The 22,228-nt window shown below is 44.4% G+C and overlaps 1 protein-coding gene across 2 annotated transcripts in view; it reads left to right on the top strand.

The window, feature by feature from the left end:
- The first annotated feature begins 1,929 nt into the window (after positions 1 to 1,929).
- Positions 1,930 to 22,228, top strand: part of MB21D2 (Mab-21 domain containing 2) — a 101,505-nt gene continuing 81,206 nt past the window's right edge. Inside the window, exon 1 of one of the 2 annotated variants that reach the window (XM_019723125.2) lies at positions 1,930 to 2,189. In XM_019723125.2, coding sequence (XP_019578684.1) covers positions 1,979 to 2,189 — 211 coding nt within the window. In that variant the 5' untranslated portion in view covers positions 1,930 to 1,978. The remainder of the gene's footprint in view (positions 2,190 to 22,228) is intronic. The other variant, XM_074329559.1, reaches the window with a different exon arrangement.

The raw sequence follows: 22,228 nt of genomic DNA, 5'->3' as shown, positions 1-22,228 counted from the left end.
CAGGTGAACCAGGATGCTTTTGATTCATAGAATGACTGCCTCAGCAAGTTATTTCACAAGTTTCTACCATTGATCCTGAGAGAAGTATTGACAGATGGGAGTGGATCAGTTTGTGTTGGTGTTCCAGTCACTTGCAGAGCTTATACCACTGCCCAAGTAATGGTGATACCCTGTCCGATGAGAAGTTAGAGCAGCATAGAAAACCTGCAAAAGTAGGAGGGTTAAAGTACCTACCTCATGAGTCCACTAGCGGTTATCTGGGCATGTATCCTTCCTCTAATATTGAGTAGGTGAGAAAGCCTGTTTCAAAGAGACGGAAACCAAAAGCAAAAGAAATTAACTGATTATGCTAGTTAATGCTGGTTATGCTCTTCCCTCATTATTTGATTCAACAAACACTGAGGACCCTCGTGCAGGGCTAAATGCTGTGGGGAAAAGTTTATAACAAGAGTAGCAGCTAACATTTAATTAAGTACTTATTGTGTCAGGCATTGCACTAAGTGCTTGACCCACTTTATCTCATGTAATTGTTAAAACGACCTATGAGGCAGGAATTACCATCATCTCCATCTTACAGGGGAAGGCATGGCAGAGCCTGGACTACTTTCCTAGTCTAACAAAACAGTTTGTATTCTTGGCCATGGGAACCCAGGTAAGAAAATGAAAAAGGTCCTATCTATTAATAAATCAGGGACTGTGGGATAGAGAACAGCTGGATTTTGGAGAATTGCTTTTGTTTCTAAGAACCAAAAGGTCTGGTAAGTGTTTGAGTCAAAAACCTCACAAACACTAAAAACACTTCTGAGATCCTATTCTGTCTAAAGGACCATGATTTAGATGGAACCTGCCTTGTCAAATAAATATAACTCCACAGCAGGAACCAGGTCCTTTGGCTTTTCATTGCCACCCAGATTCTAGCACTCTGCCTGGCAAATAGTGGGTGTTCAAATTGTATTTGTTGAAGGAGAGAATTTTCACCTCGTCATTCAACATTCATTAGAACCTGGAGCAATTCATTCTGTTCTCTCTCCCACAACCACACTTTAGTTTCCCTATCTTTAAAGTGGAGCAGGCTGGACCTTATTAACTCATTATATGTTAAGTTGAATAAGCTGTTATCCAGGAAAATTAATTACCTAGGGCAAACGTAGGGATGTTTAGTGGCTAATTCCCATTATGTGTCTAATGAGGGGCGGTGTGGGCACTCTCCTTTTTTGATATGCTTCATCCTATCATGTTCGACAATTTATGCAGAAAAGGGCAGAAGATGGGTTTCATAATCATTAGGGCAGGTTCCTTCACCATCTAAAGGCATTGGGGTTCTTGAGATAGAAACGCTCCCATAGAGATGTCCTAGCGCAGGACACAGCCCTTACAATCAGACAGGAAGACCCCGGTCTCCTTGAATGCGCTTGGCAAGCCCTGCCCCCCAAGAGGGTGGAGGTAGAGAAAGAAGACGACCACACCTCCAACATCTGCCCAAGCACAGATTGGCAAGTGGCATAGGCGCGCAGACTTCTGTCATTTATTTATTTTTCTTTCCACTGGGTGCGCTGTCCCTTTAAATGGGGACGCTGGTGCTGGCTCCGTAACACGGGAGACGGCAGCTTGTTGATTTCAGGGCTGGTGAATTTCACATTGTTTCCACTTCACTTTCCTCGCCCCCGGGGAGGCTCGGGTTGGAGCTACGGCCGCTGTCGCCGCTGCCAGTTAGGGCCAGAGGAGGGCAAGGACGTGCAGCACCCGGGCGGCGCGGAGCCGCAGGAAAGGGGCCACACACGCACCTTGGTTGCAGTCCAGCTGCTTCCGAAGTCGGGACGCGGGGAGCGCACCAAGCCGGGACCGCCCGCCTGCCAGCCCGCCCACGGGCCAGGGCCACAGCCAGGGAGCCGGCAAGGGGAGGAGGCCCAAGGGGGCGGGGTGGGGGGCGGGAGTGGGTGCTGCCGCCGCCGCGGAGCTGCTACTCGGCGCGTTTTGCATGAAGATGGCGGCTCCCACCGCCAGCAAGGCAGCCTCCCTGGGCTGTAACAACAAGCCTACGTTCCCGGAGCTGGATTTCAGGTCCGGAGCTCGGGTGGAGGAATTGAACAAACTCATCCAAGAATTCACGAAGCACGACCAGAGGGAATACGATGACCAGAGAGCGCTGGAGATTCACACAGCCAAGGATTTCATCTTTTCCATGCTGGGTAAGGAGAAAAAAAGGGGAGGCGTGTGGGTGTGATGAGAATCGGGGTAGAAAACCCATTCCCCTTCTCGCTCTCTCTTTCCTTCTTGGTTTCCTTCCCGGAGCCGGCTGCCTGGGGTATAACCCATCTCTGGTTCCTTCTCTTCTTTCTCCACCGCAAGCAGAGCTGCCTTATCTCCCCTCCTGACTGTACTTTGCGCGGGGTCCCTTTTCCTCCGTTCGCTGGCTCTTTTGTTAAATTCTCACGGGCCGGGCAGGCAGGCAGGTGAAGTGTTCGTGGTGAAATGTCCCACTGGTGGGCGGAAGCCCCTGGAAGCGGCGCGATCCAGGTGAGATCCGGCGGCGCTTTTCAATGAAGGGATTTGGCCCCGGAGGCTCGGAGCTGCGTCTTCCCAACGCCGAGTCTAGGGTCCTCTCCTGAGCTTGGGGCGCGGAGATAGCCTGGGGCGCTGGCTGGGCGCCCGAGCGACAAGTTGCTTCTCTAGTCGTGCGGCGCGGCGCTGTCATGCCGAGCCCCCGGTGGCCAAACTTGTTGGGTGTTCCCTAGTAACCCACTGAAGTAGGCTGGGCACCCGGAGTTCCAGCAACTTTGCTTTGCAAATCGACTTCCCTTTGAAGCGGCTGGAAGCATTTCCGGTGCTTCCCCCAGGGTTCTGGCAGACCTCGGAATTCCCAATTCCCAGCTGGAAAATGACTGCTCAGAGCTCTGACCTCCTGGAACGTCAGCCCCCTCCTCTTTGTGTGCTGTCGGTGAGCTGGCGGAGAGAGGTGCCCTGAGATTCGAACCTGCGGGAGGTCAGGGGTTGGATATATGCCGCCCAGTCCTACCCCCTTAGCACGGTGTCTACAGGTCCTCAAACTGATCGCTGAGTGCTGTGTAAAAGAAAATAATTGAGCCTGGCCTGGGAGACGGAACCCCTCCTCTGGTGTCTTTCGGATTACTGCTACTGATATGTATAGTGTGAGTGTCCGCTGCAGAGAGCCTCCCTCGAAGCTTGCGGTTCCACCAGGGCCACTGTGGCTGGCAGGCAGGACATGGCCTGTCCTTTAACATTCCGCAGAACTGGGACCCCGACGGGAGTGCTGCCCTAACGCGTGGCTCTGTGCGCTCTACAACACATCCTCAGCCAATTAACCAGACAGTGGAAAATTTGAAAAAAAATTAAGCTCTTTGACCGTAGAGGAAGACAGAGCTTTTTTGCCTTTCTCCTGCCATCTACTTGGATTTTAGCCGGCTGCCTGTTGTTGCTGGTTCTATCGTAGGGTACCTTTTTCCCTCTCAGTTTTCTTCCTCCCCACTGTGTGTGTGTGGGGGACGGTAAAGTGGGGGGGGGGTGCGGGAACTACAAATTGAACGTGTGGTCGCATGTAGTAGTAATGCTTTGAGAAGTTGGATGAAGCATGTTAAAACTTGGGGCTGGATTTTACCTTTTGCTTCACACGCCCCAAGTTTATCCTAGATTGTGTGTGGAGTTGAAAAGCTCTCTACTGAGATATTCAACCATTGAACTCTAAATGAATTGAATGCATGCTTTTTTAAAAACCAACAACGACAACAACAACTCCCTAGCCTGGTGGGAGTGAGCTTTCAGAGGGAAGCTTGCAAAACTACCAGATTTGAAAACCAGCACAGTGATTTTCAGGAGGGTGGGGACACACAGAGAAGGTTCAGGACAGTTATTTAAGTTGCTTAATGATGGCCTTTCTCTTTGACATAAATAATGGAAGTCTGCCATTGTGTTGTTATAGCCCCACGTCAGTTCCATGTCTCCTGACCCAGGTCTTTTACTAGAAAAAGGTGCTGGGTCACTATCTGTCAGGATAGTCATAGAACAGAACATGGGAGGATGTGGGAAGGGGTAAGTTTAAATGCCCAGCTCATCAGGAACTTCTGTGCTAACCTTACAGCTGATGCACTGATTTAGGAAAGCCCTTACCCAGATATGAAGGGTGACTTATTCCAGGGTGCTTAATTTCCAGGTGTGTTTAATGTCATGAGTGGCATTGTGTTGACAGGTAAACTAAATTCTATTCCTTTTTACCCAGTTGACCTTGCAAGAGAAGTCTTTCTTTCCCCCTGGGAATTTGATAGTTCCACCTGGAGGAGAGAAAAATCAGGAGTCATTTAAGCCTTTTGCCCCTCTGGACACTAGAAGGCAGATGGCGAAATGAGCTTGCCTGTGTGTGGTGCTGCATTCATTTGTGAGTTCTTGCTTTCCCTTAATGAGGTGCTGGCTGCTCTAAACAAGTGAAGGTTTGGAGACAGTAAGGGTCCCTGTGTGGATTTACTTTTTCTAAAGCGGATTTTCGCTTAGCTTAAAAAACAAAATCTCTTTTTGTGCACTTTGTTTCATTTGCCACAGCCTTGAATCTTTCATGAATATGCAAATGACGAGTGTCTTAATGACCCTCAGCTTGTGAAGGTATCAGTGGGGTGGCACCAGGCCTTTATTTCTGGGAGTTATGGGAGGGTGGGGAGTGAGTCCTCTTGGCTTTGTTCTGCCTCTGAGCTGTACCTGAGGGTTGTCAGCAGCTTAAAAACATTATCCCCTCACACAGAACGAAATGGCAGAGCAGTTTGGTGCAAGCCACTTTAATGGAACTGTGGATGACACTACCTGTGTTTTTAGACAGTTGGCAGAGGGCAGTCACTCTCTAAATAAGATTGTTAGCCTGGATTAAAGCCCCCCAGCTTCTCAGGCCCTTTTTGTGTTGTCTAGTTTGGAGGAAACTATATAGGGAAGAGCAAAGTGGTGGTAGACAGTTGTCATAGTCAGTGACCTGTCAAAACTGGGTTTTGCAGGGGCAGCCAGTTAGCTCAGTTGGTTATGGAGCAGTGCTCTTAACAGCAAGGTTGTGGGTTCCATCCCCGCATGGGCCACTGTGAGCTGCGCCCTCCACAACTAGATTGAAACAACTACTTGACTTGGAACTGTTGGGTCCTGAAGAAACACACTTAAAAATAAATTTTAAAAAAGTAGAAAAAAAACACAAAAAACACAAACTGGGTTTTGCATAGGCTGTGGAGTTGATCTGAGCCTGTTGGTGGTCACTGTGGTCTCCATGGAATTTCTGATGCTTTTGGAGCCAGGTGTTATCTGAAATAACCTAGACTCACTCCTTATTTCTCTACACCTTAGGCTTTTAGGAGAATGATTGCTGTTATTATCTGGTTAATATTTGAGAGCCCAGATTGAATGAGAGGCTAGCAGTGCATAATAAACACCATATATCAAAATTCAGGGAAATTGCCAGAGTTCATTAATGTTTTAATAATATTTGGTATTTGCATAATGTCTCCGCTAGCTCTTTTGTTATCTTTATTCCCTGGCGAGGTCGGATGGAGACTGGTTATATCCCCATTGAACAGATGCAGAACAGGGGGTATGCACAAGCTAGAGAAGCCAGGAGGGAACAAGCAGTCACTTAGACTGCCTACAGTCCAAATGGTCAGTACCATGGCGTGGTTACTAGAGTAGCTATAATTTACTGGTTGCCTTCTTGATGCCAGGAACTTCACACCTTAAGAGTAATGTTTTCCCATTACATAGATGCGGATATAGAAATTTCCTGGGGTTAAGAATCATCCAGGGCCCTATGGCTAATAAGTGATGGAGATGTTGCTAAAACATACATCAGCCTGATGCCAGCATGTTCCTCTTCTACTTGCGACTATTAATAATAGATGTGTTACAAGTCCAGAGGAGAGTCTTTGTTTAAAAAAAAAATATATTGCCTCTTCTTTCGGGATTATGTTTCTGATTTCACCTATAAGAATTAGGATTATTTAAGCAGCATCTGAGGTGATCTGAAGCACTCAAATGAGTTCAAGTATTTTATCCTATAATAAAATCACTTGTTTGAATTTCTGGTTGAGAAAATGATGGCTATTAAAATAAAGTGTTAAAATCTGTACCAATTCCAGTTTGCCTCTTGCTGGCTGAATGGCTGTAGTTTTTTTCATCTATTAAACGTGGTTAACAGTAATGCATCATTTCAGAATCATGTATGAATGTGAAGTTACTTTGTAAAGTGAAAGGGCATGTATATATGATTTTATTATTTATTTAAAGAAATGGGCATTATTAGGAAATCTAGTAGTGAACTTAAACTGGAATTATATCTGCAGCTTGGTATCGGAAAAAACTTGAGTGTACGCTTAGAGGCAGCCTAGGAGAATGCAGGCTATAGAGAGCATGATTAATTATAACATGCATTGCCATTTGTTAAGCTCATGCTGTTTGCTGGTCATTGTGATAGCTGCTTTGCATAGATCCATTAGTTCCTATAAGTCTCTTCCAACACTTCCAACCTATATTTCAGGTGAAGTAGGTGGTATTATCCCCCCTTTAAGGTAAAACACTGAGGCTCAAAGAGGTCAAGTACTTATGCCAAGATCATAGACAGTTTGAATTTGAACCCAGTTATACCTGTCTCAAAAACACATATTCCTTTCACTGTACTAGTAACCAGTTTCCATTGCTCTTGGAACCGAAAGGCCCCACTCCCTGGGGAATGCTACACTCAGGAGCAGGGATGGTTTGTCTTTGTCTGTCTCTGTCTTTCTTTCTCTCTCTTGCTTCAAGCATTCAACAAATATTTACTGAATGTTATTCTGCTTGCAAGCAGTTTGCAGGGTCCTAAGGACAAAATAGTGAGCCAAAACTTTGATAAATTCATGTGGGCCTTTGGAGAGCCTTCCCTCTTCTCTGCTCACCGTCTCTAGGAAAATGGTTTTGCTGGCTTTTGTCTCTTTTCAGGCCATAAGTACCACATGGTCACTTGCAAGTTCTAAACTTATGGTGTAGTGCTTCTGAGTGCTGCCAGACCTACTGTATTTTTAGACAACTTTCTATATCTTCAGAGTAGCCCATTTTGAAGTCCTCTCTTTCCAGTGTTTGAATGCCACTTTTCTCATAATGAAGTCATCCAGCAATATTTATTGAGGGAATTTGTGAGTTGTTGCTTTGTGGGCCTCCAAGTCTTGGTAAGTTCCTTACAGTCAAATCACTAAGGTGCTGTATCTGTATGATGGATAAGATCATTTCCGAAATCTGTTCCAGCTCTGAGAACATTATGCACCTAGGGTGGTCCCTCCGAACATTTATTTTTGCTATTAGTTTGGGTTGATTTCAGTTCTCCTCGATTGGCCTGGGCAGTTGCTGCCCTTTGTACTTGATAGAAGAGCCCTAGATTTGTTGATGAGCCTGGCTCTTCCCATGACGTCCTGGTTGTGTCTTCCATTGGACAACAAATGGCTCTAGATTAGACTGGCACCCTTTTGTAATTCACGGCAATGTGAGATTCTCTCTTGTCACACTGACAACTTGTCATTGAATGTGCACCCTTTAGACTCTCCTGGAGCTTTTTACCAATTCGGAATCTCTGGTTCCATTTCAGACTTATTGAATCAAAATCCCTGGAGATCCCCAAACTGGCTGCATAGCACTTCAACATCCTGTCCTGTGTTACGCCTGATGTCGTGTTTTCCCTGTTCAGCAGAGTTGCTCCTAACACAACGAGCATGATCCCAGTTGACTTTCCAGACTAGAACCAGGCTGCTGAGCCTAATGAGCAGATATGTATGCTGGCTTCTGGAACTGGAGTCCTTCCAGCTGCGACAGAGGCAGGGAGTCATAGTGAGTGAGATGATTAGCGTGTCCTTTGTATCAGAGGTTGTAATAGGGCTTTACATCATTTTATCATTTAATTATCAACATAACCCTTTGAAGTAAAGAACTATAGGGAAACCGTAGGATTGGCAAAATTCAGGAATTTCCTAAGTTTACCAGTAAATAAGTGGACTTGCTGGGACAGGCTAATGCAAACCTTTGCTTTTAACAATGACACTGATATTCTGCCCTCAGGAGTCGTAGGACACCTGGATTCTAGCCCCAACTCTTCCTGTTAGTTGCTGTGTGGCCTTGGGTAAATCACTTAACAGACTCTAAGCCTCAATTTCTGAATATGTAACTTGGGGTTAATAATTACAGTCACGTGTGGGAAACAATGGGAGTCTATTCTGAGAAATGCATCGTTGGGTGATTTTGTCATCATGTGACCATCATAGAGTGTACTTACAAGAAATCTAGATGGTATAGCCTGCCATACACTTAGACTGTAGGGTAAAGCCTGTTGTTCCTAAGCTACAAACCTAGGCATGTCATTGTACTAAATACCGTAGGGTATGGCATGTCATTGTACGAAAACCATAGGGTATTTAGTACCACAGTGGTATTTGTGTATCTAAGCATAGAAAAGGTACAGTAAAAATACGGTATAAAAGATAAAAAATGGTACACCTGTATAGGGCACTTAACATGAATGGAGCTTGCAGGAGTGGAAGTTGTTCTGGGTGAGTCAGTGAGTAGTGAGTGAATGTGAAGGCCTAGGACATCACTGTCCACTATTTTAGACTTTATAGACACTACACCAGCATCACCACAAACACGTGAGTAATGCATTGCACTAACGTGTTACCACAGCTATGACGCCACTAGCTGATAGTTTTTCAGCTCCGTTATAATCTTACGGGACCACCACGATATATGTAGTCCATCGTTGACTGAAATGTCCTTATGTGGTACAAGACTTTATACCTACCTCATGTGTTCAGGTGCATTAATTTCTGAATCTGAAAAGTTTTGTGCTGTACAAAAGAAGGATGTTTCTGAGTCTAGTACAAGCTCTGAGTTGTGCTGTGTGCTTTATGCAGTACCCTGAATAAGTCTCTTTTGGGCCTCTTTTTGCCCATTTTCTAATTATAGAAAATACAAAGAAGAAAGTAGAACCATCCCCGAATTCTAATTACATTATTTGATGTACATTTTTATAGACATCTATGTTTATGCACATGTTTATACCCACTCATACACACATGCAGTTTTACATAACAGTATTCATATTGGGTATGTCTTTTTGGTTAATTTACCAGTATGCTGTCATCTACCATGCTTTTACAAAGAAGCTATAACTTGAAACCTGTAGAAAGGTGTTCTTCTAGCTCCTTTCCTTCCTCTTTTATTCCAAAAGGTGATACTATTCTGGAACTTAGAGCACATTCTGTGATTTAATAATTGGGGGTGATGAGCCTTCTTATTGGTGACCTCTCAGGGTTTTACCTGCCTTTCAGTGCCATCTCCTAGCTGTGTCTTTGCATGTTCGACATGTTACATTAACACTACCCATATTTTTCTCCTTTGCTTGGACTGTTTTCTCTATTCGGGATTTCTTAACTTGGGTCCATGGAAACAACATGGAGTCTGTGAACCTGAATGGGAAAAAAACTACATCTTTATTTTTATTAACCTCTAACTAAAATATAGCATTTCGTTTCATTGTAAAAGTAGGTAACAAACCACAGTAGTATGAGCAGTACCTATGCTTTTTGCATTTGTTGCCAACAGCAATCACATATTTTCATTTCATATTACAGTTGTTACAGATATCCCAAAAAATCATTTATTGCTGCTTTGAAATTAGGGTGGATATTAGACTTGCTGCTAGATTTTATTTAATGCATTAATAAAGAATTACATACGGTACTCCATCACAAATTTATTTTTTTAAATGCATTTTGTGTTTTAATACTGATTTTCTTTGAAGTCCTTTGTAATTTTATCATATTTATTTAATTATACTATTTTTTGTAGGGGTTCATAGGCTTTTCCAGCCTGTTAAGATATCTAATAGAGGCAGTTAAGCATCTCAGCCTCTAAAGACAGCCCCCTGACACCTTTGTCTCTGTGTATTTTCCTTCTCTCAGTTCAAATACCACTTGACGCATAAAGCTTTCCTATGTCTCTCCATAGCAAAAACAACCAAAAACAAAAACCTTCCCTCTGTGTTTTCCTAACACTTGGTCCCCTTTTATATGCCTTAGCACATTCTTCCCCATGCTGGAGGTTAAAGAATCCCTGATGTGTTTCTTTGCAGCATCCAATGGGGTCATGTACGTAGTAGGTGCTCACAGAATGTTAAATGACTTGGTTCACTTTAAAAGAGACCTTCTGTGTGAAGCTTCTTACTGCAGGCTCTATTTAAGGAATAAGCACTTTCTGACATTGTCTCTTTATGATTTTTCCCTTTAAATTAAGCCATGCTGTGTCATCTTTTCTGGAGTCAAGAAAATCTTGATCTGATCTCCTTACGCGGTAGCAGAGATTTTTCTGGGAATCCAAGAATATCCTTAAGACAAGTTATCCATAGGGCAGTTTATGAAATGTTCCAAGTGATTGGTGTGGTTTGTTGACCGAGAACCCTAAACAGTGACTTATGGGAATGTCCCCTTTCTGGTAGACCCTGACTTTTCTTCCATGGGCATCTAGGGTACTGCACCTCCTGTGTGCCCACACTTGGGGCCTTAGAGAATGCAGAGAAAGCTTAAGTCATCCTTCGCATGGAGGCCTCCCAGGTGCTTATCCATCAGCCTCCCATGTTCCGATGCCTACGCTGGAATCCAAATTGTGGCAATTCTTTAGTATTATACACTACTATTATTTGCAATCAACAGTAACAACTCACTTTTGTACAGTGCTATATAGATTACAGTACATAGTCATGTCTGGTATGGGATGGTGTTATTCCTTGTGCAGGCCTTTGAGAAAGATTGTGTAGGAACTATTAACCTCCATTTGCAGATGGGAGAAACACTGGGACTCTGGGAGGTGATGTGACTTAGTTGGAGGTCATAGAATAAGTAGTAGAGCAGGACTCAACCCAGATGTTGAGTTTCCTCTGCTACAGCACATTGCCTACAAAGAGCATGGAGGCTTTTTCCCCCCTTGGACATCTTTCATGTCGTTCAGGGAGTGAGACTGTATTCCCAGGCAAGACAAGGGTAGCAGCTTTCATTCCTGTCTGAGCTTATCTACCCTCCCCCTGAGCCTTGGGTACGTAGTGAGTGAGGGTGGCTGAGAGTGGAATGGTTAGCTAAGTGCATGCCCCATAGATAGCATGCCTTCTCCTCATCTGATTGTTAGGCCCTGCCCAGTTGGTTCTTAGGGCCTGTGATAGTGTTCACAATGGACGTGGGCAAGTCCTTGCCAGCTGCGTGATCTCTTTAAGGACAGTTTATAATTATGCCATTATATGAGGCCCTGTCTCCAGGAAACAGCTCTCTGTTTTTTGTCCACTTAAGTACCTTTTCATGAATTCCCTCTGTATAAGATAAAGAGACAGATAACTAGGGCCAGGGCTCCTATGAATAAAGCTGGCATGGGGAGCTGTTGTTCAATTTGTTTATTTTTAAAAATGTTTTTTCCTGAACACAAGAAGAAATGATTACTATTTGTGAATTGAGTTAAGTCAGTTGTGGGATTTGGTGGAAGTCTTGTTTAGGTTTTTGGTTCTTCTAACAAGTATTTTGGATATCTTCAATGTGCATAGAATGGTGTTAAGCATTCACTCATGAATTTATAAATTCGTTCCACATATGCTGTAGTGCCTGCCACTGTACTAATAATTACTGTGGTGCACTTACTATATAGGCGCAGACTGGTGAATAAGAAGCAAGGTCATTAGGTCTGTAGGACTTCTGTTCTCTGGGGAGTCAACAAGATTTCAGCACACAAATAAATAGGGATGTGTGCTGTTAAAAAAAAAAAACCAGAATATTGTGATTAAGCGTAACTGGTAGGATAGAGGGAAGAGTGGTAGAGAAGTGGTGGAGAAGCAGAGACATTGGAAATGGAGGGGGGATAAGAAGGACCTGGTCATCTAAAGATTAGATGGATGAGTATTCCAGAGCGTGCAAAGACCCTGAGGTGGGATACATTTGAAAGCAGATTTCAAGGCTGCTTAAATGATCACAAGTCAGATTTGAGCTCTACAAGGAAGAATGGTCTGTGTCCAGACTAGGCCCAAGATGGAAGGAACGGGCCACCTGCCTTGGAATGTAGTGACCTTCTTGCAGGTGGAGGTTTTCTAGGTGGGGCCACCCTTTGGCTTGGCTTTTGTTCATAGCATTCAGGGATTGGTGGGAAAGGGAAGCAGTGTAGAAAGCATGGGTTACAGGTCCTCAAAAGGCTCTTTGTAGACATGTGATTCTCTGATTTCACCTGATATCAGGTCCTAGGCTGCAAGCAGTGAGTTCTACATTAGACGATTTATGGGTCAAACAGCAGCTTTCATGGGACAATAATAAGCCTTTTATCTAGTCATCCACAGTTTACAAAATACTTTCATATGCGTAATGTAATTTTGACTTCTCACAACAAGTATGAAGTAGGTCTTATTATGTCTATTTTAACATAGGAAGAAACCGATGGTCAAGAGAAGTTAAGTAATTCACCCAAGGTCGCTAAAGGGTTGAGGTGGGATCAAACTCAAGTCCTTTAAAGAGCACCCCAAATTCTTTGTGTTACACTAATTCTAAGAACCTTCTTCCCTACTCACCTGCCCTGTCCCAGGGTATGGAAGAAGGAGGATTTCTGGTCCACAGAGAGGCCCTGAGGATTGGTAGGAAGAACCCAACCAACAGACTTCAAGTCTGCACGTGCCTGTTACTGTATTGTAAGCACTTTACTAGGCTGTTTCAAGATCACCCTTTTTAGCAGCCACAGCTGTTCTTAATAGCAGCTGCGTGCGTAGATTGTGATTAATAAAGGAAACTCAACAGTTTGGTGTTTCAGTTGTGCCCTTGGTGAGCAGTGCACAGCCTGCTTTCATACAGGCAATGTTTCTGATTTGGAACATCACCACCCTACTGGCACCGGTGCCGGAGGGGCTCGTAGCCCTGTTGTGGTTGGTCCACCTAGATAGTAGCTGGTGAACCAGAGGCCCATCGGGGACCAGGCAGTAAGGAAAATCAGTGCGGTGGGCAGCTCGGTAAATGCCAACCCATCCTTGGTGTCAGAGTCCGGGACACTGAGGAGGGGGGTGCACTGGGGAACGAGATCACCTTCTATCGCTTTTCTAAAAGGGTCACTGTCGTCCCCCCCACCCCTGTCGTCGTTCCACTGCAGTGCTTCTGCAATTTTACTGTGCATCAGTCTCCTGCACATTAAAAAGTATTAATAGCCCCACTCCTAGAGTTTCTGTTTCAACAGATCTGCTATCCAGCCCCAAGAATTTGGATTTTTACTAAGTCTCCAGGTGAGGCAGCTGCAGCTGATTCAGAGCCCACACTTTAAAGAACCAAGCTTCAAGGGGCCAGGGCGGATGGAACTTGGGATACTTGAAGAGACCCGATGAATCAATGTTTATGTAAAACCTCTAGATTTTTAAATATTGAGAATAAAATCAAATATTAAAGGAACATAATGTGATTAAAAGCTGCAGGTCAAACAGAACACTGTGGCTGCCAGTATTCTGATCTGAATACTTTCAGGACAGCCCTTATGCTGTCTGATCTGGAAACCGAGGCCCAGAGAGGGGCAGTAGTTTATCCATAAGCATACAGCTAATTTGGGGGCAGAGTCATAACTAGAACCCAGGTTTCCTGTCTACCTGCCGCGCGCATGTGTGTATGTTGGTCCTAGCATACTGTCTCCCAAATATTCCCTTTTAATAGAAAAACTGTGTAACTGTGAAAACAATAATAACCACACTAAAATAATGTTTATCACATTCCAGGCACAGTTCCAAGTACTTTATACTTTATGTATATGAGCTAAATGGATCCTAATAACCCTCTGAGGGTTATTCTACCTATTACTGGTGAGAAATCTAAAGGACAGAGAGGTAAAGTAATTTGCCCGAAGTTACAAAGTTACTGGTACAGAGTGGGGATTTGAACCCAGGAAGTCTAGGTTCAGGCAGAAAACACAAATAACTATGAATCTTGTTTTTTATGTCATAAAATAAAACAAAACAAAAACCTTCCTCTCTGCAAAATGGAAATCACTGATGGAATGCATACTTTTAGTCCTGCTAGGAAACTTGGTGATGAGGTGGCCCGAGTTCCTCCCTCCCTCCATTTTGCAGAAGCGGAAACTGAGGCCCGGAAAGGAAAGGGGACTTCATCGTTCTGAACGCTGATTTTCCTTTTGGGCACAGTGGAGGTTAGGTAAATGTCTGGCAAGTGACTGCTTCCTGAGAAAGCTGTCTGTAGCTGAGACCATCCTTTCAGTAGAGTTCGCTTCCCTGGGAGGGCCTGCCTGGGTTTGAAGTGAGGGGGCGGCATCCCTCTGAGGGGGTGTGCTTCAAGGCAGGGAACATTCCCCCTGCTTCAGAGCCATCTTGTGTAGTGTAGAGTTCTCCTAATTGCTGTTAGATGAAGGATGCTACGTATGTGTAAATAACCCATGGGCACCCTGTTTCTGGTCTGTCCTGTTTGCTTCTGTCTTTTGTTCCTTGTTTCTCTCTCTCTGCTCTCTTTCCTGTGAAGTGTGTCCTTTTCTCACACCTGTGCTGTTTCTACAGCTGAGTATCGTGATGAATATTTGCATCTCTGAACAGCTTGCATGTATAATAAGGAAGGGGGCTGCTGGGTGGACTGCAGGATGCTGGGCCAGCCTGTGGTGGGGAGGAGCTGCAGCTCCTGGGCCAGCCAGCCAGCGCGACCTGCCCTCCCTGCTGCTGATCTGAGCTCAGAGCCTGAGAGGATTTAGAGTTGTAATAGGATTCAGAGCATTATAGAGGAGTTAAGCCAGTGGGCATCTTCCTGAGATCAGTTCATCCTCTCCATCATTTCACTGGTGGGGAAATTTAACCCCACGGTGGACAGTGACTTGCTCAAGGTCAAACTGGTGGTGGTGGTGGTGGTGATCGTGGTGATCGTGATCGTGGGAAACTCTTCCCCTCCATTTGCCAGGTATTGTTCCAGGTGCTTTGGAATCATTAACTCGTTTAATCCTTACAACAATCCTGTGATAAGCGTGCTGTTACCATCCCAACTTTACAGATAAGGGAGCTATAGCAGTGAAGTCACTAAAGCTAGTGATAAAAACTAGATTCAACCCTAGGCTGTCCAAAGCCTTCCCTTCTTGTATTTTTCCAAAATGTGAATACCGTCACAGTGCCAGGCTCTGTGTTGGTTGCTGGCGTATGAACGTGAGGTGGTGCTGAGCCTTGAGGAGGATGGAAGGGACGGAATAGTGGGCAGAGTGGAAAACATGGTGGTTTTACTCTCCTGGAAGCCAGTTCTAGCTCCTGGTCCAGAGTCTTTTCATTCTATCATTTGGCCTTCCTTGGCAGCCCTCAGAGCAAGCATTCTTTTGATGATTGTAGTTTGTTTATTGCAAGTCCTTTGTATGAAATCTCATCTTATCCACAGTCTCCTCATTTTGAAAGTAAGGTGTGTCCTAGCTAAGTGATTGATTTAAGGCTGTGTAAAGGTCAGTTGGGCCCTTGATGCTAAGTAAATTAGGTCAGTCACATGAAAGCACCAGCTTTTTCCTCTCTCTCTTCCACCCCCCACCCAAGTGGGTTTCATTCCAGATTTAGAATGTTTAATTAGGACATAGTTAATGTAGTCTCTCATTGTGGAGAGAGTGGGGAACGGATCTTTTTTAGTGAAAGGCAGATGCCAAATGTGCCTCTTAAAGTTACTCTGAAATCGTAATTTATAAATTGAATTGGGTTTTATGTGAACTAAGGGATCTGCCTCTTTGGTGCTGTAACTACTTTTTAAAAGTGAATAGCTTTATCCAGTTGCCCTCCTTTGTAAGGGCAGATATTTGTATGTTAACTTGTCTTAAAGCATTGAAATACATTGGTGTCATGCTATGGAATCAGTCGTTGGGATGAAATAGCTTGAGATCTTGGTGCTCATGATTCAGAGGTTTGGAATTGGAATCCTCAGAGAAGCCAAACGACTTACTCATGGTTTTCCTGCAATAAAATATCAGTGGGAATGGAAACATCCTGGATTGGCGAACTCAGCTGGACAATGTAGAAACTCATGGGAGAGAATTTTATGTTTTCTGGTTCTTGGGGAACAGGATTGATGAGAAATGATTTTGCTAAGCGTCTTTCTGTCATTCAAGACCAATCAACCCCCATGTTCCTGTCTCCTGGATCCCATTCTCTTCTTCCAGCTCAGCCGCCTCCCCTGGGGATTATTCCTGCCCCTTCATCTGTCTTATCTCCTTCATTACTGATTCCTTCCTAAACATTCACACATGCATTCTCCGTACATCTCTTCAACAGAGACCTCAGAGAATCTCTGTGCAACATGCCCTTTGCCTGACAGTAGATGGACAATGGGAAACAAGCCATCTTGTTTATATAAGTCTTAGGAGGAGATGGACAATTAAAAAAAAAAAGTAGATTATGATGATCAATTCCCTGGAGGAAAACACAAAACAGAACACGGTGTGCGGTTTGTCATTCCTTCTCCAGGTTGACCGTGTTGACCATTCTCCCCTGCTCTCGCCTCTTCTGGCTTCCATGGCAACACGCTTTTCCTGGTTTTCTCCTCTCTCTCAGTCTCCATGTAAAGGACAGACTTGTATTCTTTTGTCCAACCCTTGGTGACTGCCTCTGTCTCTTCTCTCCTCACACTTGCTTCAATCTCCTATTTTACAGCAGCGTCTCTGCTGCTGCTTCCCAAACCTGTGTCCCAGTCTGGACTTCTTGACCCCTTTGTGACAATTCCACTTGGACGACGCAAAGATGCCCCCAGTCACGTGTGCAGAGTGAATTTTTCTGTTCTCCAAAGCTGCTGCTCCTCAGCCAACCACACCACCACTCACCAGACTCCCCAAGACAGGAACTCCGCTGTCATCCTGAGCTCTCCCCTCCTCCTCCCGTTCTAGTGCCAAAGGCGCCGAGGCCTGTCACTTCTGCCTCTGTCTTGACACTCCGTTTTCTTCTCTCCATTCCCACTGTCACCGCCCCAGGCTGGGCCACTACCATCTGTTTCCTGGATTACTGCACTAATCTTCTCACTGGGTTTTCTGCTTCTAATCTTGCATCTTTTCAATCCAGTTTCCATGGTGAATCATCTTTTAAATATGACTAAACCTTTACAGGGCAGCCCATCATTCTTCACATTCTAGCATGTTTTGCAAGGCCTTTGGAGACCCAGCAATTCCTGCTCACATCTTTGGCTTCATCTCCTGTCACTGCCTCAATTTTACCATATATTTCTTGCACACCTGGAATGAGATAGGTGCTGTGTGAGTATCGACATTGCAATTTCTCTTAACCTAAAAACCCCAAAATTCTGAACATGATTAGAAGGCCTCAGTGCTCTGTCTCCTGTGGCCACTTTAGCCTCATCTCAAACCTCAGATGCCTTCACTCTCTAGGTTTCAGCCCCACTAGCCTTTCAGTTCCTTGGAAATACCTCGTCCCCGCCCACTGAGGCCCTCCGCTGGAATGCCCCTTCCCTCCTACCACACGCCTACGCTATTCACCAACTTCTACTTACCCCTAAGATCTCAGCAGTCACATCAACACTTCTTATGGAGGAGGCCTTTTAGGCTAGCACAGAACAGCTCAGATTCTTCCAAATGGGCGTTCTAGTTTCACAGGTTTCTTAGTTGCATTGATCGATCAGTTATGAATTTGTAATTGTGATTGATGTGGGGCATTTACCATTGCCATAAAAACCCAGTGATAGTCTGTCACGTATCTGGGTTTGTATTTTTTTTTCCTTGCCTGAAACATGATTATTCAATAAATATTTGGGAGGGCCTCAATAGATATTGCTGGTATTGTTGGCTGTTTTGCTTTTGTTCTTGAACTTAGCAGTCAGGTGGTATAGAGCTCAGTTTTGAGTATATACCTTGGTGTGTTTAGGGGGCTTCTGTTCCTAGTCTCCCACCTCTCTGCAGCATATAATCATGGAATTATAAAAATGTGGACTTTAGAAATTATTATGTAGTCCAATAATTTCCAACTTTTTCTAAATATGAAGATCCCCCCCCCAGTGGAAAGAATTATGATTCAAATAATAGTGGTTATATTTTTACTATTAGTTCCTTGGGGAAATATGAGTGGTTATAGAAAACCAACATGAATTTAGTTAATCGTGTAAATTACTTTGAATTTTTTCGTAAGAGCATCTACATATATTTGAAAAATAGTGTATATGCATGAGCGATAATGCTTGGCGGGCATATGGATTTATAGCATCAATAACTCCATGCCCTTGGATCTCGCAGTCAGGAACCAGCCATTTGGTCTGGTTCTTTATGTTACATTTACATCAGATTTAGAACTGGTTACTTGTGAGCTTGGTTTCCTCTGTACGTGTGTTTGATTTGACCAGCAGCATGGTGTTTTTAAAAATTTAGAGCAAGCATTTAAAAGTTGGGAGATTTTTCACAAAACCAGATTTCCATCCTGAAAAATGAGAAGGATGTGGCCTCGTTTCCTGTATGGCCAGAGGAACAGCAGCTGCCTCTGTTAGCAGTGCCACGCTTTCTTTACTTTGTCACAGTCCTCACTTATTGCTATTGCTACACAGCAAGTTGTTGGTCCAATGGGATCTAGAAATCTAGTGACTTCGCCCCTAGGTGGGTGAGGCCTCCCGTCCATCTCAGAGGCTTGCGAGCAGAAAGGGCAGGAGTCAGGAAACCTGGGTCCTTGTCTTCTTGCTGTTACTGTCCAGCTTGGTGACCTTTAAAAAGCTATGTAACCTCTCTGAGCCTCAGTTTTGTCATTTGGCACTAACTTATAATAAATACTTCTGAGACCACACAGAGTTGTTTCATCCATTGAGGGAAAATTACTTAATATAACAGAGAACGTGTTTGTTATTAATTCTCCATCTTCTCTTTCCTGTCTTTTCTGTTTCTCTCTCATGGAGGAATTTATCGTTTATTTGTGTGCCTTGATGTTCATTTTAGAAATATGAGAAGGGAGCTATTGGTTCTCCCTCGCTTTCTCTCTCCCACTATTTCTTACCTGTCATGTCTGGAGGCAGCTCTGTTCCTTTCATCCCACGTTCTCTGTTCCTGTTGGGGGTCCCACAGCCATAAGCAAGTTCCTGCAGTGACACCAGGAAACCCCAAAGTTGAACTCTGAATATCAAAGAATTATAGCTGCATTATTGACTGTTGATATCCTCAGTCACTAGCCAACTGTGGCGTTACAAAAATCCACGCAAAACTAACAAGACACCAGGCTAGCATTCAGGATTTTGTTTTTAGTGGCAATGTCTTTGTAGGCAAAAGTTGTGGTTCTACATTAAATGTTATTGTTTGAGAGGCACAGTACCAGTGCTTTTGCCCTTCTGCATCTGGAAGGGTGGGCATAGGCAGGCATCAGTGTCACAAGTAGGAAATAGAAGGGGTGTCCTTTTCTGAGATGACAGGAAGCAGGGAAGAAAGAAGGGATATTCTGACTTTGGAGTCCGGCGGAGCTGAGTCTGGGATCGTGCGGCCTGGGGCACACTCTCCTTTCTGAGCCTGTTTCTTCGTTAATATAATAGGGATAAAACGAGGTTTCATTTTTGTAATTGTATACTCTATTTCAGCTTTTACAGATTTTGAAGAGAATGCCAACATCATAGGGTTATTTTAAGGATTAAATCAGTATATGTATAGTATGTTAAAGGAGTAACATGGTACATGAAACTGCCCTTTTCCCCCATGTTTTTGCAGAAAATCCTTTTTTTATCTCCTCTGAATAGATTAGTAGGTTGGCCTGTGAACAGAGAAGTAGCATAAACTGGTCTGAATAAAGGTATAGTGCGATTCTTTTTGCAAATATTTGGCTCACCATTTTCTTGTGTAGGTGGAATGGAGCGCCTAGTGATTTTATTTGTAAATAAATAAAAGCAAGGTTTTCCTGGAAACAAAAGGAAATTTCTTCCACCTGAATAGTTTCCCAGACATTTAAAAAAATGTAAGAAGGACCAAGCAGGACACCTACACAGTCACTCTGCAAACCCAGCCCCGGGGACCCTCTCCCCCACTCCACAGTGATGGGCTGCATGGATGGAAAACCTCTTCCCTGGCTGGATTAAAGTAATTGAAATAAAGTTGAGGTTTTACATCTGATACTTGTACTAATTATTTTTCACTTGGAAGAGATAATTTAGGGGAGACCTGACTTGGAGACGATGGAAGTGTATGTTTGGGTATAGAAGAATGTGGAAGAGTCTGCATGTGGAGTTTAAGATTACACCGATCCTTTCAAGAAACTAGGGTGGGCTGGCGATTGGGCATATGCTGGTGAAAAGAAGGTGGGCCCTGGACCAGAAGTAAAGGTCTTGGGAAGAGACGTCTGCTCCTCTAAGTCCCTTGAGAAGTGGGAGTCATGGAGAGTCCCTAGCAGGTCCCGCCTTCACCCACCCAGCACCTAGTTCCCTTAATTTCCTGCTTCTGTAGGACTTTGTGACTGGCGGGTTGTGTGGAGAGAGTTGGTGAACTTGGAGGTGATGATAAATTGGATACCAAAAAGAATCTTGGAAAGACGGAGAAGAGTTTGAGATGTGTTCTGCGATGCCAGGCAAAGAGATTTCTTACCAATGCTTCTCTTTCTTCTCAGTCTTACCTTTTTGTGTTGGGACTGGGTGAGAGAAAGCCTAAAGAGTCCCCCGTGGGGAATGGCTGCCCTGTGAAATGGGTGCACCCCTAGTCAGAATGCTTGTTCCTGTTACTCAGGTGGGAGATGGAGGGGTTGGGTGCTGGGTGGGGAGGGGCAGAGGGCTTCTTAAAGAATGGAGGGGTGCAGCTTCACCTCCAGTTTCAGGGCTAGAAGTGGAAGGTCTCCTAACTCTGAAAAAAAAAATTACACTGTACCTTGTGGACTGTGGGCGAAAGTTTGTAAGACTCTGGCAGCTTTTAGAGGTCCTTGGGTTTGTTGCTCCAGTTATCCCTCGCTTCTCTGTTGTGATGAGAGGTGGAGACCTCCAAGATGAAAATGGCCCTGAACTTGCCTTCAGAGGGGCGGCTAGAAGACTGGGCACAGAAGCTGGGGGGGACCATGCTCTACTTGAAAATCAGTTGGGGAGAGCAGAGCCTGGGCGTGGGGCATGCCTGGACGGGGACCTGACAGTGGTTGGTGGAGCCTGCCTCAGCAAGGCTACAAATTGTTAGCATGTTTCCCAGGTCTTTCAGGAAGTGGAGTTTCGTCCTCTAATACAACTTTTAGACCATATTACCTCATCTTCAGCATGTCACTTCCCCTCTGTAGCCTTCACTTTCCCCGTCTACGAGTATAAAATGAGGAAATTGGGCTGTTCTTCTAGTCTATGATTTGAGAATTCCAGAAGTAGAGTCATTTCACTCTTAACTGGTATCAAAACTTGCATCAAATTGCTATACTTTTGAAATTCCTGGGATAAATGTGGAGATTTGCTATGGTGGTTGGTTTTGGGGCAGTTTTTATTTTTGAAGGGAATGTCTGGAGAGCAATCTGTTCTCATTTGAGGAAGTCATGGCATCATGTCACAAGGCACAACACATGGGGAAACTCAGAGCCCCTCCCGTGGCTTTCAGAAGGATGACTCATTAATCTCCAGGCGAGTTGGGTCCCAGATAGGAGCTTAGGAAGCTGGCCCCTGCTGCTATTGGTGATAGAAAAACTCCAAGCTGCCCACTTAGCTCCTGTGACTGCACCGTGGAAGGCACCAGAAAGGCCCTTAGTAGTTTACACTGGAAGTGACAGCCAAATATTTTTGTGCAAATTAAATAGGACACCAAATGGGAAATTCATCTTAATCTTCTTAAGATACTTACTGCGTATTTGCCAAGGTTCTAAGTAATACAATTTCAAAGGTTCAGAGGTGTCTAATACAATTTTCCCCCCACTGTACATAATTCTTTGCCCGTCGTGTAACTCTATTAGAAACATTAGGGTAATTACAGAGCTACTGTCTGCTTTTCAGTTGCTGTAACATTAGCCTTGAGTCTGCCTATATTGGCCATATTAATAAGCAAAGACTGACAACTAACAAGGAATTCAGTGGACTCCTAAATTAAGATTTTTCTGAGCCTTTCTTCCTAGCATTTATGTGTTACCACAGGCAGCCAGGCAGGCTGGTACGTGGGGATGTGCTTTGGTTAGGTGTTTAGGGACCAGGTTTCCAAATCCTCATCTTTAAAATGGGGACAGAACTCTCTGAACTCGCAGCCACTGGCGGGTGACGGCCCAGTGAGCCTGGTGGGTGTGAAAGCACTTTGGAAGCTGACGAGGAACCAT

This window comes from Rhinolophus sinicus, linkage group LG01 (assembly GCF_036562045.2).
Source record: "Rhinolophus sinicus isolate RSC01 linkage group LG01, ASM3656204v1, whole genome shotgun sequence".
Taxonomy (NCBI): Eukaryota; Metazoa; Chordata; class Mammalia; order Chiroptera; family Rhinolophidae; genus Rhinolophus; species Rhinolophus sinicus.
The sequence above is the reverse complement of the archived record's forward strand: the minus strand, read 5'-3'. Positions and strand labels throughout refer to the sequence as shown.